The following is a 27,528-nucleotide window of genomic DNA, read 5'->3' on the forward strand; positions in this document are numbered from 1 at the left end:
TGGCCAGGGAGATTCTCACACGGCACAGCAGACCTCTCCTGTTTTGCCCTCTACTCCCCTCAACAGTGTTTTAGGTCGTCTACCTGTTCTGCTCCCCACTCTGCCTCTGGTGAATTCTCTTTCCCTCCCGTGCCTCTGGCCTGTACCCCAGTTCTTTTATAAAGAAATAAATCTTAAAAAATAATAAAGTTTACACATCCTCCCTTATCACAATTCATATCAAACGTGAAATTCCACACAATGAACATATAAAGAAAAAACAAATCTTAAATCATATAGCTGTGTCATTTGTATTATTGGCAGCATAAATATTACTGGATTTGCTCTGCTTGCCCCTCATCAAACCATGAAATCAAGACTGAACTCCAGGGGAGCCAGAGAATCCTTAAAACAAGCACAAACTTGACAAGCAAACACAAACATTTTGCCTGGGAAAAGATCACATGCTTTTTTTAAAATCAGATATTCATATCCTCAAATATGTAGAATCACAGCAATAAAGAAATTAAAAATGTGAAATCTGATGCATAACTTTACTACATATAAAGAATATTAATCGATAAAAGAAAACCTGACCTGCTTGTTCTACTTCTCATGATAAAGTAATAATTTGTAAAATGATTTATGCAAAAGCAATGTTAGAAAAAAATCTAAAATGTTCCACTAAGGTTTACAATGTGCACTTAACACAGCTATGTGAAAGGATAAAAGCAAGATAACACAGAAAACACAAAATAGTATAATAGAAATAAATCCCAAAATATGTGATATAGAAGTTCAAATGGGTTGAACACACCTATTATGAGACAAATTTTCAGATTAGATTTTTTTAAATCTTGTATGTCACTAATAAGAGACATACCTAAAACAAATGAATACCAAAGTTTAAAAATAGACTTAACAAAATTACAAAAAAAATAATAAATCAAGATGAGGTAGTGATATTTTTAAGTATCAAATATTTAATGAGGCAAAGAGATATGTGATATATAAAAAAGGAGCAAGCTTGTAAACAAAGCAAACTTATAAGCAGGATTGTAACCAAAATAGCTTCTATCTATAAAGAAAACAAACAGAATTACAAGGTTAATTTGGCAAATTCAGACTTAGGGTAGGAGGTACATCTTTCCTGCTCAGAATCAGATAAGACAATCAGATAAAATTATTAAGATACACAAATGTGCAATGTACTTAGGAATAAAGAATCTTACACTCAACACAATAACTACTATTTTCATATACAAAAAAAATTACACAAATAACCATGTATCAGCCTCCCCAGGGGCCCAGGGGGTTGAGTGCAGAGCTATGAAACTGTCCACAGCCTCTGCAGTGAGGGTTCAATTCCGGGCCCGCCAGGGAGATAGTCACTTGGCATGGCAGACCTCTCCTGTCTCATCCCCTGCTCCCCTCAGCAGTGTATTTCGGTAGATCTGCCTGTTTTGCACGCCACTCTGTCTCTGGTGAATTGTCTCACCCTCCCGTGCCTCTGGCCAGTACCCCAGCTCTTGTGTAACTAAATAAATTAAAAGAAAACATATATCCAGAAAATACACCTCACCAAATTGAAAAGAATTGATATTATACAGAACATTCTCTGGCAATATAATGATAATATACATAATATATGAAACATGTAAACCAAATAGATTTGGAAACAATCCCACTTTTAATAATTCAAGATTTAAAAAAGTAAGGAAATGATTAGATTTTTGAAAATTTATAATTAGAACACTACCCATCAAAACCTGGAGAGTACGTAGCCCAACACTTAAGTAAAAGTTAATAGTTTTAAGTGCACTTATTGGAAAATAAGAAACTGTCAACCCAACAAGTCAGAAAAAGAAGAAAGCTGGAAGAAGGAAGTAAAGGCATAGGTAGAAATGAAAGAAACAGAGTGATCAAAGATTTTTAAAACAGAGTTAAACATATGATCAAAACCTGGTTCTTTTAAAGGGGTTGTAGATAGAGAGAGCTTTGAAAATCTGTTTAAAAAAAAAGAGAATAGGCACAATTAATGTTATGAATGGAAAAAAGAATCAAAAGTATAAATAAATAACAGATTTTTAAAAAAATCTTTCCAAACACATGAAAATGTTAATAATTTTAAAAGAAATGGCATAAACACATATTTAGAAAAATACAAATTATCATGTTTCCTGGAGAACAATTAAAAACCTGATTCACCCTCTGCTATTGAAGAAATTAAACTGAATGCTAAAAATGGCCATCTCCTAAAGTCACTAAACCCAGCTATTTCACAGAAGAAATTTAACTGCCTTTTCTGAAACAGGTTATTCCTCCCTTATATAATTTCTTGTATAATAGAAATTGTGGCCCTTTGATGCCTGGAAGGACCAAAGCATCTGCAATGTTTCTTCCCCCAAAAGGTGGCCACTAATCAGCCTTTGGATTTTTCATACCCTAAGTAACTTCACTTCAATGAAATGTCATGTCATTTTCAATGCTGGAGATCCATGGCAACTACCGCCCAGTCAATCCCATATAATTCATTCCCCTACTCCTTTCCAGAAGGTTCCCTTAGTTTTACAAATCTTATCTTGACCCCTACATCTTGGAAAAATCTATAAGCCAGCCATGATTTTTAGGACTGAGCTCTCTCCTTCCATTGCTTTAACTTGATTTGGGGATCAGATATGTTGTTGGTTTTTGTTTTTGTTTTTTTTTTTTTTTTTTTTAAACAAAGACCTATGTGTTTGTTTTGAGGCCAGAAATATTAAGTTCTGAATTATCAAACTATTCATTGTTTAATTAAGTCTTGTCCATCTTCACCTTACTAACTTAGATAAACTTATCCAAATTCCTTCTCAGGATCCTTGCCTCATGTACTTCAGGCATAGATTGATCAGTTTTTCCTTCTCAGTTCCTTCTGTGTGCTTCTTATTGGAGAAGATTTAACTCTAGAAATTCTTGGTCCACTAGAGCTCAGGTAAAACATGAATCTTTATGTAACTTTATCCCTCAAAATGTACTTACTAATACATGAAGTAGTCTAAACTAATGGTCCACAATCTTGGCTTAAACATCTATGGAATACTATACAGATGTGAAAAAGGATGAAATAGTGGCTTTGGGGACAAAATGGATGGTCCTCAAGGTAATTATGTTAAGTGAAACAAATCAGAAAGTGAAAGATAGCTATTGGATGGTTTCACTCATCTGAGAAGCATAAATAACCAAAAAACACTCAGACAAAATACAGCAGGAATAGATCTTAAACTCAGAGAAACAATTTAATGGTTACAGAGGAAACGGGGTGGGGGGAGTGAGAAGGAGGCCAGTGTAGAGAAGCCAAGGGGGTATTGACATGAGTGATTTGGTGGAGGGTGAGTGGAACATGTATAGATATGGAAAAATAAAATTAAAATAGAAATAGAAAAATCCATTGATTTTTTTTGTAACCGCTGACTGACTAGCTCTTCTATGCTTCCAGAGAACTTCTCCAACTATTCATTTACCTTCTGCACTTGGTTCCCCTTTGGGAGCATTACTACTATTTTCTCTGATAATTTTTTTCAGATTATAGTCACTCTCTGACCTAGTTAAATATTAAATTATTTCCCCCTTTCAAAGTCCTACCTCAACAATATTTCAGATCTCATTTCTTGTTTTACTTTTTGTGTACTGAGTACAACCTTCAATATCTCCTCTCTCCTTTTCTAATATTTCCATTAATGAAATCTCTATTTTTCTTTCCCTTAAGCAAGCTCCAGTTTGTTTTCTGCTATTTCTTTCTGGGTATCAATCTATTACAGAAAATGGGAAACTCACTTTGTTATATAAAAAGGAATTTAAGGTCAAGGTTAAAGCAACTACTTTAAAAATTTTACTATGAGTGCTGTGAAGCTGATCCCAATTCAGCAGGACCCTGTTTTCTCTTGTTTCAGAGCCAACAAGTTCCAAATGCACAAAAACTTGTCAGTCCTCTGATGTGTCAGTCTTACTAATGTCTCATTTGACCAAGTTAGCCAAACCCAGAGTCATTAAGGAAAGGGACCACGGAATATCACAATTACTGAGTCAAGATTCAATGGAGGCCTTTAATGTTAAGAGTTGACCACACTACCATGATATTGATACACAGCTTATCAATGTTTCCCCACATATTATATTCATGATCAGTTCTTGCTGTTGGCACTATTAATCCTGACTTCAGTTTCCTTCTGAATTATTCGTGTTTCAGCTTTAGAGCCCCTTCTCAATGTCTGGTGCAACTCCTATGATTTTAACCCAGAAAAAGAAAACTATGAGGAGTTCATAATGCCTAGGGGCAGCTTATTACACAAATTGGAACAACTCTACTGCTTAAATTCCTAACAAGGAAGAAAGAAGAAAGGAAAAAGTGCTCATAAGAAGATACAAGAAGATACCTCCTATCTCATTGAGCATAAAGGCATCTAAAAAAAATCCTAGAGGATCTACTTACTACAGAATCCATTTCAGTTAATGTGTCTACCACATATTAATTAAATAAAACTGCAGTACATAAAGCAGGAGGGCCATCTGAGTAGTGAGAATAAGCAGCTACATATTAGTCATTTGGAAGGTCCTTTCTTTGCTGCCACTGCTGTATTGTCACCCACTTTTGAATAACATTGGGTCTCCAATGGGTAACAAATGCAGGAATGAATAAGCCACAGTTCTTGTCTCCGAAGAGCTTATGGTCAAATGTAGGAAACAAATAATCACATTACTTACTAACACACAAATTTAGAAAGCCATGTTATAAATAGCAGTGGGCAATATCCCTTTTTTCCCCCCACCACACTAGCTCTAGCTAACCTGTTAGAGTGGGACTAAAAAGAAGGAGATGGGGACAGAGAATATGCAGTGCACATGTACAGTGTCCCCAGTTGAGGACAACTGGGGAACAGAAGGAGAATGAAACTACCTACTGATAAAGATAAGGATAGCAGGTGACTGAGCACTCGGTTATGCTTTGTCTGCTTGACTTGATCTAGACTGCTTATGCCTAAGAAGCAGACTATATAAAATGTTAAGTTCTAAACTATGTTCTTTAATATCCCAATTCCTTTCCTGTTATCACACAGATGGTATTTTCTAAATTATGGAGGATCCTCCCCTGGAAAAGTGTATTCCCATACTCAGATGAAAGGTCAGGGCGTTGTGTCAGTTGAAAGGAAGAAACCTAAGAAACAAACCAACTCCAATGCCATGTCATTTGCATGCCATCGTGTCTCAGTTAATATTTGGTGTGATCTCCAGCTCTGCAGCCAATACGAAAGAGTTTCACAAATCAAACATAGCAGGTAAACCCATAGAACAATTGGCCTGATCTTATTTCTTAGGAATTGTAAGAAAGCCAAATTCCTCTGCAGGTAAATGGTTTTTCAGGCTTTTCTGCCCTCCCACTATTGGGATAGCCCTGCCTGATGGGGCTCTGCCGTTGTTACATTGTTGCAAGCTGTCTCCTTTAATTCTGTGGGCCATGGGAGGAGTATTGGGATAGCCACCAAGAGAAGCAGCAGCAGAAGAGGCAGGAGAGAAAGACCTGGAGAAAGAAGGCAGAGAAGCCCAAAGTGAAGACTTGCTGGGGGCTTGGAGTCTTGCGGGACTCATGATTCCCAGCACGCTGCCTGCTGTGTACCTGTTTGCCATACTACATGTAAAGCTCAATAAAAGCCTGAGAAAGCCACGGAGGGCTCCAAGCCTCTCCTTTTCCCATCTGCTGTATCATAGACATTCTGCTCAGTGGCCCTACCTGCCACTATACTTCTTATAGTATAAAACAAAATTGGCAGGAGAAAAATTAAATAAAGACAGTCTTTTTTGACTGACATTCTAGACTCAAACAAATGTTAGTAATCTAGATAAGTAGATTAATAAAATAATCTAGAAGGCGAAGACAGGATAATATAGGATCCAGAAGCATATACTTGCTTTTCTATAAAAGTTAGTACTTACAGTGACTGATTTGTGAACTCTTGTGGACATTCAGTAGTTGTTTTCTGAGGGGAAAAATATGCTGACGTGATGCTAAAGAAATATCACAGAGATGGGCAGTGAGAGGCACTGTGCCTGGATTTGCTTCATGGTAGAGTACTTGTAAGCACCCTTTGACATTTCCTATTCAAATTTTAGGAAACCAAGCCATTCCCTCCATAATATGCATGTGGTATAACACATGGCATTCCCAAATCAGTAATTCCATCTACAGGCTAAATGTGATACAGATGCCAGTAGGTTTAAAGCATGTGAATAATAAATTCAAGAGGTGGCTATAATTAGGGGTTGAAACACAGAAGAAAAAGAAAAGGAGCCCTCCTGCTAATTTACTGTAACTTTTTTTTTTAATTTACAGTAACTTTTATTTATTTTTTATTTTTTTGAATGTTTTTAAAATTTTTTTTTAAAATAATAAATTTTATTTTTATATTCCCCATACAATTGCAACCCCCCATTCTGACCCCAATCCCTCCCCTCCCGCCCCCCACCCCCCAAAAAGTGTCTCTGGTTCATAGATTTTTGTTGATTTTGATTTTCACTTTCTTATAGTTATTCATTTTCCTGGTCCCTTATTTAAGTTTTCTAGATTCCTGCTATGAGTGAGACCATCCGGTATTTTTCTTTTTCTTTTTGGCTTATTTCACTGAGCATGATCCCTTCCAGCGCCATCCATGTTGCTGCAAATTGCATGTGTTTATCTTTTTTGAATGCTGAGTAATATTCCATGGTGTATATGTACCACATCTTCTTGATCCAGTCATCTGTTTTTGGGCATTTGGGCTGTTTCCAAAGCTTAGCTATTGTAAATAGTGCTGCTATAAACATAGGGGTGCAGGTGTTCTTTGGAATTGATGTTTCTGTGGCCTTTGGGTAAATACCTAGGAGTGGAATTGCTGGATCATATGGAAGCTCTATGTTTAGTAGGTCCAGAAATCTCCACACAGCTCTCCATAGTGGTTGGACCAGTTTGCACTCCCACCAACAGTGCAGAATAGTTCCTTTTTCTCCACAACCTCACCAACATTTGTTGTTGCTAGTTTTTTTAATATGTGCCATTCTCACTGGTGTAAGATGGTATCTCATGGTAGTTTTGATTTGCATTTCCCTGATTACAAGTGATGCTGAACATTTTTTCATATGCCTGTTGGCCATTTGCATTTCCTCTTCAGTTCAGCAAAGTGGCAGGATACAAAATCAACACGCAAAAGTCAGTAGCCTTCCTATACACAAACAATAAATCTGAAGAAGAAATCAAAAAAACCATCCCTTTTATTATTGAAACAAAAAAAAATCAAATATTTGGGAATAAATCTAACAGAAGAGGTAAAGTACCTATACAAATAAAACTATAAAACACTGTTAAAATAAATAGAAGAAGACACAAAGAAATGGAAAGACATCCCCTGCTCATGGATTGGAAGAATACAGTAACTTTTAAAATAGAAAACAGGTGCCATCTTGTGGTCTCCTTTCAACCATGACCTTATATAAAACCAATATTCAAAATCTATTTATCCTTTAAGAGATTGTGAAAGATATTCCCATAAACTCTTAGACAGAGTAGTCTTATAATCTGGAGATTTTATGAAAAATACTTTTTCTACTTACATTAAAAACATAATTGCTATTAATGCAAAGTGATTGCAACCATGGGAAAATGCCAGGCAAATTTCCTTATAAAAGGAACTGTACATCACCCGCCTTTCCAAAGCCCAGTTAAAGGCATGATCAAAGAGGCTTTTCTTTGAGTCATTCTCTTCCTAGAGAGAGGTCTGTCCATTTGGCCTTGGTACCGTTTCTATTCCAAGGAATTTGTCTGTTTCATCCACTGTGCACAATTTGTTGGCATGTCATTTTTCAGAGTAATTTCTTATAATTGTTTTAAATTTCAGAATGATCCATGGTAATCTTTCATTTTTGATTTTAGTCATTTGGATTACACTGATGTCTCTTTTTATCAAGTCTCTAATTTATGCACGTCCATTGTAATTTTCATTATTTTCTTCTGCTCTGGAATTTTGAAAACATGTTTTGAGACTACAATCTCCTCACATTTCAGGATTGTCCCATAAATCAAACTCTTTGTCACTATGTGGTCACCTGTTTATCTGCAATTTTTTTTTATTCTTCTGAATATCCACTTTTCGTGATTGTAATCTAACTACCTCAACTTTCATGACTAGCATTTTATTAGTATTCGATTTCTCTTCACTTTTAAATTGAAAAGTGGGGCCTCCCCAGTGGCGCAGCGGGTTGAGCCTCGCACTGTGGAGCTGTCCCCGGCCCTGGCCACCGGCGAGGGTCCCACATGGCGGGGCAGACGTCTCCTGTCTTGCCCACTGCTCCCCTCAGCAGTGTATTTCAGCCAGTCTGCTTCTTCTGCTCCCCGCTCTGTCTCTGGTGAAACCTCTCACCCTCCCGCGCATCTGGCCTGTACCCCAGTTCTTGAATAAAAATAAACAAATCTAAAAAAATAAATAAATAAAATGAAAAGCCCCCATAGGTCTTCACTCTGGGCTTCTCTAGCCTCCTTCTCCCTTTCTGTCCCAGCCTCTGCTTCTCTCCGCGGATATATCAACACCCCCGCAGGGCACAGGAGGGAACCCCACGACTGATAACAGTGTAGCAAATGCAGGCCCCTCAGGTGGGGGATCCTAAGGGCAGGAGCGCAGACCCGCCTGGAAACCACTTTCCCCAACTAGGCCAGCTGGAAAGACCCCGTTCTCCAGCAAAGTACCCCCCTGGCAGCCCCCCGCCGCATCCCAGCATGCACAGCGGAGGTCAAAGGTCGAGGGGCTGTGACCATTGGCACAGCCTCCCTGTGGATTCCTCCCGGAAGCTGCGGGGGAGGGGACTGGGTGCAACATCCAGTCACTGCTTTCTCGGTCTCCTGTTGAACAACTGGTTGGTCCTTCCGGAAATGGGTGTCCATTCCTCCAAGGCTGCACCCCAAGGAGGGTTCGAGCAAGGGGAGGCTTCAGGGGCTCAGAGGCCAGAGCAGGAGGACTGGCCCGAGCCAGAGTCTGAGAGCAGAGCAGATCCTGAGGCGGCAACTGGGCCCCAGCAGCTCCCCGCCTCCGCGGGGCAGCCAGAGCAGGTCCTGGAGGCCAGTGAGGGGCAGGAGCCCAACGAGAGCCAGGCTTCGGGGCCTTCCTCAGACCCACCCCGACAGCTGTCTGAGAGCGGGGATTCACCAGTCCCAGAAGCCCAGGGGCAGCAGCCACCCCCTGGGAGGCCCCGCTACCACACCAACTGCCTGGAGCAGCCCCTCGCCTGGGGATTCCAGAGGATGGGGCTAGCTGTGGGCTCGCACCCCTGGCTTTTCCTGCTGGCTCCCCTGGTGCTGACGGCTGTCCTGGGCACCGGTTTGATGTACCTGCCCAGGGAGACTGAAGAGAACCTGGGGGAGCACTACACCCCTTTGGGCAGCCCAGCCAAGGCCGAGCGGCACTTCGTGCAGGCACATTTCTCCACCAACGAGTCGCACCTCTTCTCCCCGTTGCGGTCCAGCATGGAGGTCAACTTTGCCTCCATCCTGGTGGTCTCCAACACTACCAATCTGCTGGATCAAGTCATCTTCTCAGAAATTAGTCAACTGGACAAGGCGGTGCAGATGCTGACCGCGCCCCTGGGAAATGGAACCTACGTCCTCTACCCTCAGGTGTGTGCCAGGTACCAGAGCACCTGCATGCCCTCCAACCCAGTCCTGTTCATCTGGCAGAAGAATAACAACATGGATCTGAAAAGCATCACCTTCCCTATTTACAACACCTCCACTTCTCCCGTCTACTTGGCCGGCCTCTTGGGAGGAACTGTCCTAGGTCCCGGCTCGGGGATAAGCCGGTTACTCCTGCAAGCCAAGGCCATGCTGCTGCAGTACTACCTGAAGACCGCGGACCCTGAGGACAGCGCGCGCAGCCAGAAGTGGCTGCTGGAGTTCCTGGACCAAATTCATGCCATTGAAAAGCGCCTGATCTTGAAGAACATCCAGGTGCCTTGGGCTGGGTTTAGAGGGAGGAGAAGGTGGGAGGGATAAGACCTGTCCAGGGATGTGTCCGCGCCTGGCTACTTGGTGGAGGCCTTGACGTGGAACCGGGTCTGCTCCACTCTCTTTGATGCTTAAGCCAGCTTTCTTCAAGGGACACCAAGGGAAGCCGCCAGCCTAGATACTGGGTCACATTCAAGTGGAAAACACTCATTTTACACCCCAGGGCTGGGTGTGTTCAGAGCAGACATTGATCTTCAGGGTTCCTTTTGGTTTTCTAGCCAGAATGCTCTCACTTCACGTCTGTACTGTTTCTGGAGCCCCCAAAAACTTGCTTGGTGTCCCTGGTGTTTTTGAAAAACATGGCTAGCTCATATTTCTCAAGTATTTTCTAGCATCCTGCCAGGCACCTTAGATGATGACCAAACCTGCTAACACTTTTGGCAAGGCCTGGTGAGAGACACCCGCTGGGAAAAGGCTTTGGATACCAGGCCTTGCTGAAATTATACTTTTTTATTAAATAGCAAAAGACAGCAACCTACTCGTCATTTACAAAAAGCCAAAATTTTGACAGTTATCAGTGATTACACAGTATTAGAGAAAATTGAGAATTTGTATACTCAGGAATATTAAAGATTGGATTTTTGAAAGAAATCTTAGAAAGCATGCCATGCATTGGTGGGGAACATTTTTTATTACCTTTATTCTAAAATCATAATTCACACTATTTTAATCTTTTACTGAACTGTAACATGTTTCAATCAATAAGCTATAATATTTTGATAGATCTTGTCACTCATACACAAATATTGGAATTAAAAGTTATTTTACCTGAATGTATTTTTACGACAGGTGGTCTACTTCACATCACTCTCTAAGAAACTGGAATTTGAGGCGACTGCTAGGTCAGTGGTCCCTTTGTTTTACACGGCATACCTTCTGATCATATTATTTGCAATCGTATCATGCTACAGGTAAAAAAAAAAAAAAAACTTTTATTAGTTTTTAAACTTAAAAATATTTGTTGTAAGATTTTTAACGTAACACGTGCCATTCTAACCATTTTAAGTGTACAGTTCACTGGCATCAATCACATCCCCTTGGCTGTGTACTGTCGTGACTGTTTCCAAATATCTTTCATAACCCAAAGGAGGAACTCTGTGACCAGTGAGCAGTGGCTCCTGCTGCCCTTCTCTCCTCCAGTCCTGATTAACCTTGACTCTATTCTTTCTATGAATTTCCCTTTCTTAGATTTTCATGTCAATGGAATCATACATTTTTTTGTGACTGACTTATTTCACTAATCATAATGCTTCCAGGGTTTGTCCTTGTGCACATGTGACATCTTCATTCCACTCGATGGCTCTGTGCTCCATTGTATGTGTGCTCCACAATTTGGTTACCCACGGTCTTTTGTGGGCACTTGGAATATTTCCTTCTCATGACAATCGTAACACTGCAAGGAACATGGTGTGCTCATGTTAAGAGAATCATTTACAGGTGGAATTGGTGGGTTGCATGAGAATTCCATAGTCAGCTATTTGAAGAACCATCACACTGTTTTCCAGAGTCTACACCATTTTCGATCCCACCAGCAGTAGATAGGGGCTCCAGTTTTTACACAGTCTCCCTATAAACCAACACTCATTCTTTTCCCTTTTATCGATTTTACCTGTCTTAGTTGGTGTCAAGTGGTATCTCATTGTGGTGATGATTCGCATTTCTGTAAATATCTGATCATGTTGATAGTCTTTTCAATTGTTTATTGGCTCTTGTATATCCTCTTTGGAGAAATGTCTATCCAAGTCCTTTGCCCTTCTTATAATTGGGTTGTTTGACCTTTTGTTGTAGATTCAAGTTTTTCCTTAGCACTTTGCATATTTCAGTTATTAAGCCACTTCTCAGCTATATGACTTGCTGATATTTTCTTACTCTTTATAGACTGTCTCTTCACTTTCTTGACAATGGCCTGTAACAATTAACTTTTTTTTTTATTTTTTTATGAAATCCAACATATCTAATTTTTTTGGTACTTGTATTTTTGGTATTATATCTAAGTGTACATTGACAAGTCCAAGGTCATGCACACTGAATCTGTGTTTCCCTCTACAAGTTTTTATGGTTTTAACTGTTTTATTTAGATCAATGATCAATGTCTAATTCAGTTCTGTTTATGGTATTTAGTTAAGGTCCCAGCATCATCCTTGTGTATGTGAAGATCTAGTTTTCCAAGAACCATTTATTTTTTTATTTTTTTTTTTAATAGAGGCATGTTCCATTTATTTATTTGTCTGCTTGTTTGTTTGTTTTGTTTATACAAGCACTGGGCACAGTCAGAAGCGCGGGAGGGTGAGAGAACTCACCAGAGCCAGAGCGGGGAGCAGAGCAGGCAGAAGGACCGAAGCACACCGCTGAGGGGAGCAGCGGGCAGCAGGAGAGGTCTGCGCACCATGTGGGACCCTCCTCCGGTGGCCGGGGAGCAGCCGGGGATCGAACCGGCGCCGCAGAGGCTGCGGGCAGCCTCGCAACCCAGCGCTCAACCGCTGCGCCACCGGGGAGGCCCCAAGAACCATTTATTGAAGAGACTTTTCCAGTTTGTTAGACTTACTACACTTGTCAATCAACTGTCTATATTTATGGATTATTTCTGGACTCCCAATTCTATACTGTTAGTCTGTATGTTTATTTGCATGCTAGTACCACATTGGGTTTGTTGTTTTTTTTTTAAGATTTATTTATTTTATTTATACCACCACTGTGTACAGTCAGAAGCGTGGGAGGGTGAGAGAATTCACCATCTGGTCAGCATCGCCAAGTTTCACTTGTTTGTGTTGTATATGTTTGTTGGTTGGTTTTTTAGCTTTTCAGCTCCAGAATTTCTGTTTGGTTCCTTTTAAATTTTTCGATGTATATTATTATTTCATTCATATATTGCTTTCCTTGTCAGTGTTCTCCTTTAGCATTCTGAGCATATTTAAGACGGTGCTTCTCATAGTATTTGTCTAGTATTCCTTCCTCCTTTCCATATTGCAAAACTACTTCCTGGGTTGGAGCACACACAAAGAAGAAAAGGACCAGGAAATTTCTGTCGGCACAGGTGCTGAGTATAGTCCTAATACTTGCCTTCCTTGGACTTGAATATATGTAACTGATTTTCCTGCTAGTGCTTTTGTGGATTCTTTTGACATCTTGCCCTCCCTCTCTCTGTTATCAATACGACTATCTTATGTTTGTTTAGCTCAGAGATTCAACACATTTGAGCATTCCATATTTTTTGGCTTGGAATGAAATCATTTGGACAACAGTAAGACCTTCCCAAGAGAGCATTGCCAAATTGAACACCATTCTATGGCAAGTAGTGGTATATTGAGTTTGTAGTCTATTTCAAATTTGGCATTTTAGAAATGACAAAACTTATTATGCCAACTATTAGATCAATTTCTGATAAAATCTGGAAAATCTTTCTCCTCTCAAATATACTTTAATTGTTCTTGTGTTTAATAGACATCGTTATCTTTTAGAAAGATGTGGCCTCCTCCCCGAACATACAGTTTTCTAAGTGTAATCATTTCCAATTCAGTCCGATGCTGTCAAGTTATTAGAATGTTCAGAAAATTGGCCATTTTGCTGCCAGGGATGCCTCAATTTGACTGACCATTGGAATCATGTGAGGAAAATTTTAGACACAATGATTCTGCAGCGTCATTGTAAAACTACTGAGTGAAGATCTGTTGATCCCGGGTCATAGGAAATCTAAAGTTTGATCATTCTCCGATCATTTTGATAAACTGCTTCTATCAAGTTACTTGTAGAGTTCTAGAATATCTGCAAGTGCATTCATCAGTCTCCTACAGTGTCCATTTTCATATCTTTCCTTCACTTACAATTATTAACAGTTGCTTAGAGAACATCAGCACAACTAGTCAAAGTAAAGTCACTGTAGACAACAATTTACCTTCCTACATCAGTGTCTAAAAAATTTACGTAAAAATGCAGAAACTTGTAAAAGGGATTGAGACTAAACATGTCCTGTGTAGCTCTGACTAATCTTTTTGCATTTGAAGTTTATCTTTGTTATGTTCTTATCTTAAATATTTATAAATATTGTTTTCAAGAAGTATTGCAAAAGGAAAATATTCATTACATTCAAATTTATTGTAACCAAGCGATTTACTTTTTCTCTGAAATTTGTGTATGTGTGTGTGTTTGTGTGTGTGTATTTGGGACACTACATTTAACTCAAGGCACCAGCAGTTTGAGAAAAAGTGAAACACATCACTGCAGAAACCTTTTAATAAAAACAAAGTTTTAGTATGTGAATATGGTCTGAAGAAGTCTTTTTGTCACATTCTGTTTTGGAATCAGTAGCTCCATTTCCTTAGTTGTCTCTCCTAGTCTTCAAACTTAGTTTCCTTTTCCTATAGAAGTCCAGAGAGACTTTTACAATCATTTGTTTTAAAACTGTTCACATAAAATTAAAATATAAAACCACAGATGTTTGTCAATATTTTAAAATGTAATGTAGTTATTGTGGAGGCAAAGTACTGCATACATGCTTTCAAATGCTCTCTCTATACTCCCATTTCTGGTTTTCCAACAGAGAAACAGAAAATTCTTGTGTTGATCCCAAAACCGTACATTTCAAAACATTTTTTTTTGGCAATTAATAGCAACTTTTCTAGAACCCACTTCATCAATAAAGGAGAATCTTGAAACTGTTTTAGCAGGATGCTTTCATGCATTTTATTAACCACACACTATCTCTGTTGTACGGGAACCCTTTAGGTTGGTGTTAATAGCTAGTTGGAATCAGGAAATGAGTGCAAAGATAATTGGATGTGGGTACTTTCTCAACTACAGCTGTGTGCCCTTTAGTGTTGTGTTCCATTCACACACAACTCCTTGAACACTAGAGTGGAATTAACCATCTGCTGTGCTCCAGTACATGTATGTGGTTCTGAAACACCATCAGGGAATTAGTGCTTGGCCTGCTGCATAAGACGATAGTTAAGTTAAAGCACAAAATGCCAACTTTTATTTTCCCTCTTTGAATTGGTGTAGTGGGTCTGGGATAGTGCATGGGAATTAAAGGTCTCCAGGAGACAGGTGTAGAATGGTTGCAGAAGAGATTTCAGAACAGGTCCTAATCAAGAATGTCATGAATTGATGGAATTTGAGTATGGAAGCTGCTGCCAAAAATTCATCATTTTCCCCTCCCTATTTACAGGTTTAGCTGTATACGAAACAAAATGTTTATTGCAGTCGTTGGAGTGATTTCTGTTGCCTTGGCAGTGGTGAGTGGCTTTGGCCTCATGTTGTATGTGGGGGTGCCATTTGTGACAATAGTTGCAAATGCACCATTTCTAATACTAGGTGAGTAAAGCAAATGTGAGGCTACACTATGTGTGTGTTTGGGAGAAAGTAGATAACAGAAAGAGTTTATGATAGATTAAGTAAAAGAACTGTGCTTAGATGACTACAGATCCAAAATATGGTGTCAGAAATTAAGATAAACATTAAATTGTGTCTTCAGAACTGGAAAAATTAAGGACCCCAAATGGAAAAGTAAAGAGAATGACATGAGCAGGCAGTTGTCTCTCTCTCTCTCTCTCTCTCTCTCTCTCTCTCTCTCTCACACACACACACACACACACACACACACACACACAGATCCCTGAAAAGGGAAAATACAATACACTGAAAATGTAAGGGGGAAAATATATGACCTCTCAATCAAGGGATGCAAATTAAACCAAAACTTAGATGCCTTGTCTTCTTATTAGAATAATAAATATTGCGAGACTGAAGCTTTTGGGGTGGTTGTATGTAATGAACACTGTCATCTGCTGCTAGGAGAAGATTATGAATTGGCTCATACTTAGTCCAATTTTTCTATCAAATCAAAAGGCTTACAAGGGGATTCAAGGTGCATGTCTTTCACCTCTCCATTCTACTTCTAGGAATTTGTCCTAATAATTGAAAAAAACACTCCAAAAAGTAGAGTAAGTATGTTCATTTCAGTGTGATTGAGAATTGAAAAAATAATTAAAAGCAATCTACCATATCCACATGAGATTGGTGAATTCAAACCTAGGAAACCTTTATATTCCCACCAAGAAAGTACTAGGGTTCTTTTTTCTCCTTATCCTAACCAACCTCTGTGGTTTCTGTTAGATACACATGTAGACCAATCTCACTGGAGTGAGGTGGTACATCCCTCTGCTTTTTTTTTTTTAAGATTTCTTTATTTATACAAGCACTGGGTACAGTCAGAAGCGCGGGAGGGTGAGAGAATTCACCAGAGCCAGAGCAGGAAGCAGAGCAGGCAGACGGACCGAAGTGCACTGCTGAGGGGGGCAGCGGGCGGCAGGAGAGGTCTGCGCGCCATGTGGGACCCTCCTCCGGTGGCCGGGGAGCAGCCAGGGATCGAGCTGGCGCTACAGAGGCTGCGGGCAGCTTTGCAACCCAGCGCTCAACCGCTGCGCCACCGGGGAGGCACATATCCTTCTGCTTTTGATTTGCCTTTCCATGATGATATGTGATGTTGAACATTTTCTTCATGTGCCTGCTGGCCATCTGTGTGTCGTCTTTGGAGAAGTGTCTATTTAGCTCTCCTGTGCATTTTTGATTGGCTTGTTTTCATTTGGTTGAGTTGTCTGAGTCCTTTGTAGATCTTAGATATTAGCTACTTGGCAGGTGTGTGATGTGCAAATGTATTCTCCCATTCAGTAGGGTGTCATTTCATTTTGATGAGACTTCCTTTCGCTGGGCAGAAGCCTTTTAGCTTGTGTAGTATCATTTGTTTATTTTTGCTTTTGTCTTCTTGAAGTTGGAGTCAAATCCCCAAAGACAACCATGAAGCCAATATTATGGCGTATTTTGCCTGGTTCCTTTTATGTATTATATGACTGCAGATCTTACATCCAAACCTTTAATCCACTTTGAGTTATTTTTTGTGTATGGTAGGAGAGAGTGGTCTAGTTCTTTTTTCTACTTGTGGCTACCCAGTTTTGCAGTACCGTTTGTTGAAGAGAACTTCGTTTTTCCATTGTGTACTCTTGACTCCTGTTTTGTACATTAACTGTCCATAAAATTATGGGTTTATTTCTGGGCTGTCATTTCTATACCATTGGTCTGTGTGTCTGTTTTAATTCCAATACGTTTTTTGGTCAATATCGCTTTGACTATTTGGGGTCTTTTCTGGCTCTATATAAATTTCAATTAAATTTGCTCTATTTCTTTGAAAAATTCCATTAGAACTTTGATAGGAATTCCATTTCATCTCTATCTGTCTTACTTTGGAGAAGGTGTACATGTTAACAATATTAATTCTTCCAATCCATGAGCGGGGAATATCTTTCTATTTTCTTGCATCTTCTTCTATTACTTTTAGCAATACCTTATCATTTTCATTGAATTGATCATTCACCTCTTAATTTTTTTTACTTTTATTTCTTATTTTTTAATTTTTTACATCATTGCTCATTTTTGAACAATATTTGCTTCCCCCCAGCCCCTCATGTGCAGTCCCCATAGAGTTTCCTTCCCCAATGCACTCGTGCACCATCACCTCAGTCCCCAGTGCTCCTCCCTCCCTCTGATCCCTCTCCTTCCTCCTCCCCTGCAGGATGTCTCTGATTTATAATATTGTCTTTATTGTGTTGTGTTTTGTGCTGTTATTATTTTTTTATGCTGATGTCTTATTGGGTTCCCCTATATTCCTGCTTTAAGTGAAACTATCCGATATTTTTCTTTTTCCTTCTGGCTCATTTCACTGAGCTAATTCCTTCTAGATCCATCCATGTCGCTGCAAATGGCATGAGTTTATCTATTTTGATTGCTGAGTAATATTCCATTGTGTATATTTGCCACCTCTTCTTAGATCATTCACCTCTTTTGTTAGGTTTATTTCTAGGTATTTAATACTTTTTGATGTTATTGTAAATGAGATTGTTTTCCTGAGGGCTTTCTCTTCTAGTTCATTATTTGCATACAGGAATTCAACAGAATTTTGCATGTTGATTTTGCAGTCTCTCACTTCCCTGATTGTTCGAATATTTTGTAAAATGTAGTGTTTAGGTTTTTCTATATGTATTATCATGTCATCTATAAATAGTGATAGTTTGACTTGTTTCCAGTTTGGGTTCCTTTTATATCCCTCTCTTGCCTAATAGCTCTAGTACCTCCAATACTATGTTGAACATAGGTGGTGATAGTGCACATCATTGTTGTGTATCTGAAATCTTATCCTATTCTCTCCCTGAGTATGTTACCTGTGGGTGTGGTATAGATGCCTTTTATTTGTGGAGATATGTTCCTTCTACCCCCTTATACTAAGAGTTTTTTTCTTACTGAGTCTAGCTAGAAGTTTTCTATCTTATTTTTTCCCTAAGTTCCAGCTACTCATTTCATTGATTTTTTAAATTAAAAGACTTTTTTTAACATTTATTTATTTATGCATACAAGGTGGGGAGTACAGGCCAGAGGTATGAGGGGATGAGAGGATTCACCAGAGAAAGAGCGGGGAACAGAACAGGCAAAATGACTGAAATACACTGCTGAGGGGAACAGCAGGCAAGTCAGGAGATATCTGCTGCAAAATGTGCGCAGCTCCCTGGTCAAGGATTGAACCCATGGCCCAGTGGCTGCAGATAACTTCATAGGTTGTGTCTTACCCTTGCACCACCAGGGAGGCCCTCAATGACTTTTTTAAACTGTCATTTTAAATCCTATGTCATTTATTTCCACTGTGATTTTTATTATTTCCTACCTTCAACTAGCTTTTTTGCTAATTCTTTCAGGTAATGTTAGCATATTTATTTGAGTTCTTTCTTATTTATTTGAGTTCTTTCTTATTTCTTGATGTGTGCCTGTGTTGCCGTGTTCTTCCCTTTTGGAACTGTTCTTGATCCTGGCCAGAGGTTCTGATAGGTTGTGTCTTCATTTTCCATTGTCTCCAGGTGTTTTTTAAATTTCTTCTTTGATTTCCTCATTAACCCAATAGTCATGAGTGTGGTGCTTTATAGTCACCACCTACTCAGGGTTTTTCCCACCTTCGTTTTGTGCTTGATTTCTATTTGATACCATTGTGATCAGAAAAGGTGCCTGACAATGATTTCAAACTTCATGAATTTATTCACACTTGTTTTATGATCCAAAATGTGATCCACTGTGGAAAATGTTCCATGTGACCTTCAGAAGAATGTGTGCTCAGCTTTTGGGGAGTGTCGTTCTCCGTAAATGTCTGGTGGGCTCAAGCGGTCTATTGCTCACTTAAGGCTATTGTTTCCTTGTCGATTTTCCCTCTGGTTGATCTGTCTTTGATGTAAGTGGGGTGTCAAAGTCTTCTACCATCATTGTGTTGTGGTCAATGTCTGTTTTTAGGTTTGTCAAATAGTTGTCTTATATATTTGGGTGCACCTTTGTTTGCTGCATGTATGCTGATGGAATATTGATCCTTTCCTGATGTGTTGCTCCATTAATCACTATGCAATGACCATTCTGCCTCTTGGTCCCCTTTTTAACTGCAAGGGTTTTTCTTTGTCTGATGATGAAATATGTCTGTCTCTGCCTTTTTGAGGGTCCCATTCACTTGCAGGATTTTTTCCCAGCTATTTGCTTTGAATCTGTTTATCTTCTGAACTCACATAGGTCTCCTGGAGACAACAAGAAGTTGGATTTGTTTTCAGATCCAACCATCATTTCTGTGCCTTTTGCTTGACAAGTTCATTCCATTCACACTTAAAGTGATTATTGATATAAAGGTATTAGCTACTGTAATTTTGTCTTTAGTTTTCTCTTCTATAGTTTAGTTTCTTGTGACTTTTCTCATGTGAAATTCAGATAGGAGTTCTCTTTTCAGTATTTCTTTTTTTTTTTTTTTTTTTATTTTTTTTTTTTTTTTTTTATATAGAGGCATGTTTTCTTTCTTTCTTTCTTTCTTTGTTTTTGTTTATACATGCACTGGGTACAGTCAGAAGCTCGGGAGGGTGAGAGAATTCACCAGAGCCAGAGCGGAGAGCAGAGCAGGCAGAAGGACCGAAGTACACTGCTGAGGGGAGCAGCGGGCGGCAGAGAGGTCTGCGCGCCATGTGGGACCCTCCTCCGGTGGCCAGGGAGCAGCCGGGGATCGAACCGGCGCCGCAGAGGCTGCGGGCAGCTTCGCAACCCAGCGCTCAACCGCTGCGCCACCGGGGAGGCCCCTCTTTTCAGTATTTCTTGAGGAGGAAGTCTAGTGATAGCAAACTCCTGCTTTCATTTGTCTGGGAAGTCCTTATTTTCTCCCTCACATCTGAACGAGAGTCTTGCAGGATATATATTCTTTGCTGGCAGTTTTGATCTTTGAGTGTTTCGAATACATTATTCCATTCTCTCCTCACTTGTTGAATTTCCTCAGAGAATTCAGACGTAAGCCTGAGGAGGGTACTTTTATAGGTTATCTGCTTTTTTCTGCCTGACTGCCTTCTTCGTTCTGTCTTTACCTTGAACTCTTTCTAGTTTCCTTACTGTGCATCTTAGGTCAACTTCTGTGCATAGGTCAACTTCATCAGGGGACCTACCTTGGTGGATTTGCTTCCAGGCCCTGAGGTCTGCCAAGGGCTACTTCCAGGACTGCCTCCCACCCCCCCCACTAGAGATCACTGATGTCTGCACCAATGCCTGCTGTGGCTGGTCTGCTTCCAGTCCTGCCCTGGCTCACTGAGAACTGCCAAGGCCTGCTGTCAATGGGGCTGCTTCCATGAGCCACTGCTGAGCTCACAGATCTGCACCACTGTCTGTGGGCCTGGGTGGTGGGTCTGCTTCAGGACCCAGTCTGGAGGCTTGCTGAGGTCTGCCAAATGTTTCTGTGTAAGCACATTGCCAGTTCTGCCAGGCCACTGGGGCTCACCTCACTGCCTAGGCAGGCTACCTGCTTGGCCTGTTCCACTGCTTGCTGGGGTCTCCCTCCTCTGGATGGGCACTTTACTTGTGCTGTAATTGTCTGTTTTTCCTTCAGGAGTCATTGGCCTTGTTCTGTTGCAATCTAGTTTGAACACATGGAGAGGGTGAGCCCAGCATCTTTACTCTGCTGCCATTTTGCCCCTTTGACATTGTTTTTTAAGTGAACTTTCTATGCCTTTATTTTTGTTACTTCTAGGACCCATATGAGATGGATGTGATTTCTCTCTGTTTTCCCAAAAGGAAAACATGATATCCTTTTTCAAATTCCTTTTTTCCTGCATTGCTCTATCGTGTGTTCGCCAACATGGTGTTTCTCGAGCTCATCGATTCTTTCCATTGCTTCTGTTTGTCTGCTACTGAGGCCCTCAATGAATGTTTTTCATTCAGTTATAGTGTTTCAGACTTCTGTGATTTCTAACTGTAGACACCTCATATTGCTTTGTTTGTATTCTCGTGCTGGCTCATGTTCTCTGTTATTGGAGTTCCATGGCTTTGTTAGAACTTTTGCCCTAAATCTATGTCAGTCATGTGCTGCAGTTTTGCTGGAATGGGGCTCCCATCTTCCGTTTTTCCCTCCAACATTTGTGATCTGTTCGTCTGTCCCCTCGTTTTTAATTTTGATGGGTTGTAGTAGGGACAGACTTTCAAATCGTTGTCTTTTCCCCTGTTGAAGTAACGAGAGAACTGGTGCTTATGAGGGGCAGAAGGTACAGTGAGTGCCAAGGCAGTGGGGCACCAAAGAATCACCCCAATGAATGCCAGGAATTCAAGCTTCCTACTGTGCTGTGGATACCAGAGGTGGTGCTGGGAAGTGCTCCCCACTTCTTTGCCCACTTCTCAGCCTTAATGTCCTTCATGGCTTCATGCTCACGCTAAGCTTTTCTTGAATGCTTGAGCTTGAGCTTGAGCACGGGGCACAGATTGCAGCTGACATGGGCTCACAGGCAGGGAGTTCTCTTCTCTTTTGACACTCAAAGCCTTATCCTGGGGTGTGAGTGCCTGTCATTAGCAGGCACTGAGCTCTAGTTTACCAGGATTCCTTTGTTGTTTTGGCTTTAGCCACATGTTGGGGTGGCGATTTCTCTGAATATCCCAGTCTCGAGTAGTAGCCTTTCCTATGGGGAGACGCATGTGACCTGACTCAGCTCTCCCTGTTGAGAGGTCAGGATCCAGCTGTTCTATACTGTGAGCCTCCACTCAAGCCAGTAATGCTCATGCTGAACTACCACCCCAAAGCTTTCCAGTTCCTGGCTGTCAACTTGCTGACTCCCTTATTCAGTGCATTGCCAGGTGTCAGGAGTCCCTGGTATTGCTGTGTGTCAAACCCACAACTGTAGGGGTTTCTTTTTTTTAAGATTTATTTATTTATGCATACAAGAGCTAGAGTAGAGGCCAGAGGAGAGGGGGCATGAGAGGATTCTCACTGACTGAAATACACAGGCAGACTGACTGAAATACACTGCTGAGGGGAGCAGCGAGTGAGTCAGGAGAAGTCTGCTCGCCATGTGGGTTGCTCCCTGGCCAGCCAGGGCATCAAACTCGTGCTGCAGAGTCTGCGGATTGCTTCACAGGCTGCGTCTCATCCCCTTGCACCACCAGGGAGGCCCAACTGTAGGGGTTGTTGCATAGCATGTGCCCACCAGCCACGAGTTTTGCTGCCCCAATCTCACTACACAGAGTTTGCTTCATGTTTTCCCTCCCTTGGGACTGCTGCTCCTCAGATATGCTGTGGAGGTCTGTTTTTCCTTCAGGGGTTTTGGGCCTTGCTCTATTGCAATCTAGTTGTGGGGTATCTGGAGAAGGTGAGGCCATCTTGCTAGATTCAGCTTGGGAAGTTCGAATGACATTATCTGGATATCAAAAACAGACTATCAGGAAAACTAGCGTGAGTGTGCATGTAAATGACGCTGTGCCTCACAAGTCATACTGCAAATATAGACTGATGCTGTTGGTGGTCAGATAGGTTCAGTAACAGAATGTTGGCTGAAAGAGTTTATGCATTTCTGTGAAATGGCTTATGAGAGAAAATGGTCTCTCAAGTAATCTAGTGGAATCAGAAACAGATTGCTAATCCTGCTTGAACTAACACATCCACCAGGTTTCCTGATCTCAACACTGAGGCACCACAAATGGAGAAGAGGAGTATACTGTGCTGTGTGGAAATAATAGGAATCCGTGCAAAGGACAAGCTTATTACAGAGAGAGTAGTGTGCTCTGCTGTGGACTCAGAGACAACCAAGGAGAGTGTTACCTAAGCACAGATTCTGCGAGATTAATAAAACCTGAAGGACCAAAGAATAAGACCTTAAGGGACAAAGGATCATTTCACTTAGATGTGGAATATAGGGAAACTAGACAAAGGGTCAGACAAAGACGATCTTTCAAAGCAACACTGGAAAGCTGACCTAGAGCTGAGACAGCCAGGAAGCAGAGGGAGGAGGGGGAGCGTGGCAAGAGGGACAGGGAGGAGAGCACAAGGACTCTGGTGGAGGACCACGGGTGCATTGGTGCTGGGAGAGTGAAGGTGGCCACACCTGAGGGGAGAAATCCTAGACTGTCAAAAACTCAACAAGGATGTAAAACAATGTTGCTTCATTCAAAGGAGAAAAAGGGGGAAACCTTTTGAATTATGCTATTTACACTTTTATGGATATGAATATGCATTAAGATTTTTCTTAACAGGTGTTGGCGTTGATGATATGTTTATCATGATTTCTGCCTAGCAGAAGAACAACGTCATGGACAGCGTACAACAGCGAATGTCTGACGTCTACTCCCACGTGGCGGTGTCCATCACCATCACCACTCTCACAAATGTCCTGGCCTTCTTTACAGGGGTGATGACCTCCTTTAAGTCCGTGCAGTACTTTTGCATTTACACGGGAACAACCTTGCTCTTCTGTTATTTTTATAACATCACCTGTTTTGGCGCCTCTATGGCCCTAGATGGTAGGAGAGAAGCGGCCTGTCAGCGCAGGCTGCAAAGCTCAGAGGGTAACCCGGACCAAAATTCTTCCTCGCTGATAAGATGCTGCTGCCTCCCATTTAGTTCTCTTCGAACTGATGAAGAATCGAGCATCCATCCAATGAACTTGTTCTTTAGAGATTATTTTGGCCCCTTTCTCACAAACACTAAGTCCAAGTTTGTGATAGTGGTTTTATACCTTCTGTACATCACATTCAGTATATATGGCTGTTTCCAAATGCAGGAAGGTTTAGACCTTCGACATCTGGCAAGTGACGATTCCTATATCACACCCTATTTTAACATCCATGAAGAGCATTTTTCAGATTATGGTCCCATAGTGATGGTTATCATGACTGAAGCAGTTGACTACTGGGATAAAGACACTAGGCAAACATTGGGGAAATGTCTGACCGCTTTTGAAAACAGTGATTATGTCATTCAAAATCTAACTCAGTTTTGGTTACAAGCATATATACAGTATATGGAAGCCAACAACTTAGCTGAAAATGACAAAGATAGTTTTATAAACAACATTCCTGGTTTTTTAGTGCATATTCCAATTTTTACATATGATATTAATATTTCATCATCACATGAGATTACTTCTTCCCGGGCCTTCATTCAGACCACGGGTGTTTCTTCTTCGCACAGTAAGAAGAACATGTTATTCCAATTACGAAGTATTGCCAAAAGGTGTGAGATTCCCCTAATGGTGTATAACCCAGCTTTTATCTATTTTGATCAATATTCTGCAATCTTAGAAAACACTATTCGAAGTGTCATTGTTGCAACCACAGCTATGTTCATTGTTTCTTTATTGTTAATTCCCCACCCATTGTGTTCCTTGTGGGTCACTTTTTCTATTGGCTCTGTGATTGTAGGAATAACAGGTTTCATGGGATTCTGGCATATCAACCTTGATTCCGTATCCATGATGAATCTTGTGATTTGTATAGGGTTTTCTTTTGATTTTTGTGCACATATTTCATATGCATTTGTTTCCAGTTCTAAACCCTCAGCAAACCAAAAAGCAATTGAGGCATTGTTTTTGCTAGGTTACGCAGTGTTACAAAGTGCACTGTCAACAATAATAGGAGTGTCTGTTTTATCTGCAGCTAACACATACATCTTCAGGACATGTTTTAAGATTATGTTTCTTGTCATGGTATTGGGGGCTATTCATGGCCTAGTTTTTATTCCAGTATTCTTAACTATTTTTTGAAGATTTGTTGGAATATCCACTAACAAATCAGAGGCCAATGATAGAATTCTTGACTGCCCCTACCCAGTCTGGTAAAAATGCTCTGTTAAGCACAGTTGATAAACTGAAAACAAATGCATGTTTCCTTGATTTGGAAATCTCATCCCAAGCTGTTCTTTATAATATCCCTAGAAAAATTAATTAGTCCTACATTAAAATATTTTTACTAAATTAGGAACTGTTGTCATCTTTATTTTAAACTATAAAAATTGGATGTAACCAGATATATGAAAAAAATGTTCAATGTCACTTGCAATCAGGGAAATGCAAATCAAAACTACAATAAAATACCATCTCAAACCAGTGAGATGGCACATATTAAAAAAGCTAGCAACAACAAAAGTTGGCGAGGATGTGGAAATAAAGGAACTCTCCTGCACTGCTTTTGGGAGTGTAAACTGGTCCAAACACTATGGAAAGCTGTGAGGAGATTCCTTAACCTACTAAAGATAGAGCTTCCATATGATCCAGCATTCCCACTCCTAGGTATTTACCCAAAGGCACAGAAACATCAATTCCAAAGAGCACCTGCACCCCTATGTTTATAGCAGCACTGTTTACAATAGCTAAGCTTTGGAAACAACCCAAATGCCCAAAAATAGATGACTGGATCAAGAAGATGTGGTACATATACACCATGGAATATTACTCAGCATTCAAAAAAGATAAACACATGCAATTTGCAGCAACATGAATGGCGCTGGAAGGGATCATGCTCAGCGAAATAAGCTGGAAAGAAAAAGAAAAATACCGGATGGCCTCACTCATAGCAAGAATCTAGAAAACTTAAATAAGGGACCAGGAAAATGAATAACTATAAGAAAGCAAAAATCAAAATCAATAAAAAACTATGAATGAGAGACACTCTATGGGGGTTGGGGGGCAGGGAGGGGAGGGATTGGGGTCAAAATAAGGGGGTTGCAATTGTATGGGGAATATAAGAATACAATTTATTTAAAAAATAAAAGACACATTTCCCTGTAGATTACTATGGTGATTCCAGGTTCAGCTCTGCTGGGAAGTCATTGTATGCACATTCTGAACAAAGTTTTGAAGTACCTAAATTATCTGTTCAGAAGAATAGAGACAATAACTCTACATGTGTCTTTTAAAAAGAGCAGAAGTAGTCGACCTCCCTTATATCATCCTCAAAGCTTACTCTCTCCCCATCACCTATTTTCTTGGCCATCTCCAGCCTCGGGCCTGCACAGACTATTGCCACTTCTTACAGAGACAGTGTCTATGAGTAAGAGATGAAATTATTTTATCTACTGCCACCGTAACCTGTTTTATTCCCTAAATACCTCAGACCATCTGGCCTAAAGACAAAACGGCAAAATCCAAAGGGAAGGACCCTCCTATGCTTATTCACAATCAGGAGGCATGGACCTCGACAGACTATGTGGTGTGATATTTAATCTGCAGTGTAAGAATCTCCTAAGGTGAGAGCTACTTTAAGCTAGACATGGGACATCTCAGTGGGTTTTAAGTGTCATTGGATATAGCTTTTTGAACACACATTATTACACTGAAGGTAACTGAAGATGAAGAAATGAGGAGCTATATGAAGATCAAAGCTTCTATGGCAGGAGCCTGACCTCCTTTTTGGTTTGGAAACCCATGGGGCCTGTTTGTGAAACACTGCATTTAAAATTAAAAGATGCCCTTTAGAGAACCATTCAGCACAAAGTTCGTTGTGAAAACAGAAGAAAATAAATGCTGATGCTGATAGCAGGAAAGGGGCGGGCTAGTGTCAGGACCCTTCTTTCCATAATGTCACACATTCCTTCCCAATGGGTCTGTTTGTACACTCCCCTCCTTCCTTGCTCTAGCAGAGGACTCCTCCTCAGGTTTCTTAAGGCAATAGTTATGAGCTCATCTTCCCACCAGGAGGAAAAGTCACCCCCTACTCACCATTCATCTCATCCGTGCATTGTCAGCACAATGTCAAAGAATGCATCAGAGTGAGATCAACATGGCAGAGGGGAAATGCTGCGAGTAAGTCCTCCCATTAAAAAAAAAAAAAAAGTTAATAGGGAGGAAAAATGGCTGGTCCCTGTGAGAACTGGGAAGCGGAAGATAAACTGTGATTGGCAAACTGCATGAAGAAGAAAGTTGTCATAAGAGGACAAGAAGGGAGGAAAGCTCAGAACCTGGCTACCCTCCCCCACCCAACAAAGTCAGCACTCTCCGACCAACAGAAAGGAGGAAAACAAACAAACAAGGAAAAACAACCAACAAGAACAAACTACACATCAAGCGGGACTGTGAGTGGAAAGGAACTATTTCAGGCACGGCACCCTGTGAACTGGAACTGTGGAAAACAGGGCAGGAATCACTGCGGAGGTGAGTGAATGGCTCTTGCGCCATTAGAGGAAGATAAGG

General features: G+C 40.6%; 1 protein-coding gene across 1 annotated transcript in view; it reads left to right on the forward strand.

Annotated features, from left to right (window-relative positions):
* The first annotated feature begins 8,908 nt into the window (after nucleotides 1-8,908).
* LOC119243975 (patched domain-containing protein 3-like) overlaps nucleotides 8,909-27,528 on the forward strand; it is a 35,897-nt gene continuing 17,277 nt past the window's right edge. The window contains exons 1-4 of the mRNA XM_054695464.1: nucleotides 8,909-9,979; nucleotides 10,826-10,947; nucleotides 15,201-15,267; nucleotides 23,641-24,575. Coding sequence (XP_054551439.1) covers nucleotides 8,909-9,979; nucleotides 10,826-10,947; nucleotides 15,201-15,267; nucleotides 23,641-24,575 — 2,195 coding nt within the window. The remainder of the gene's footprint in view (nucleotides 9,980-10,825; nucleotides 10,948-15,200; nucleotides 15,268-23,640; nucleotides 24,576-27,528) is intronic.

Source organism: Talpa occidentalis, unplaced genomic scaffold, assembly GCF_014898055.3.
Source record: "Talpa occidentalis isolate TD23 unplaced genomic scaffold, MPIMG_talOcc4v2.1 talOcc4.14, whole genome shotgun sequence".
NCBI classification, from domain to species: Eukaryota; Metazoa; Chordata; class Mammalia; order Eulipotyphla; family Talpidae; genus Talpa; species Talpa occidentalis.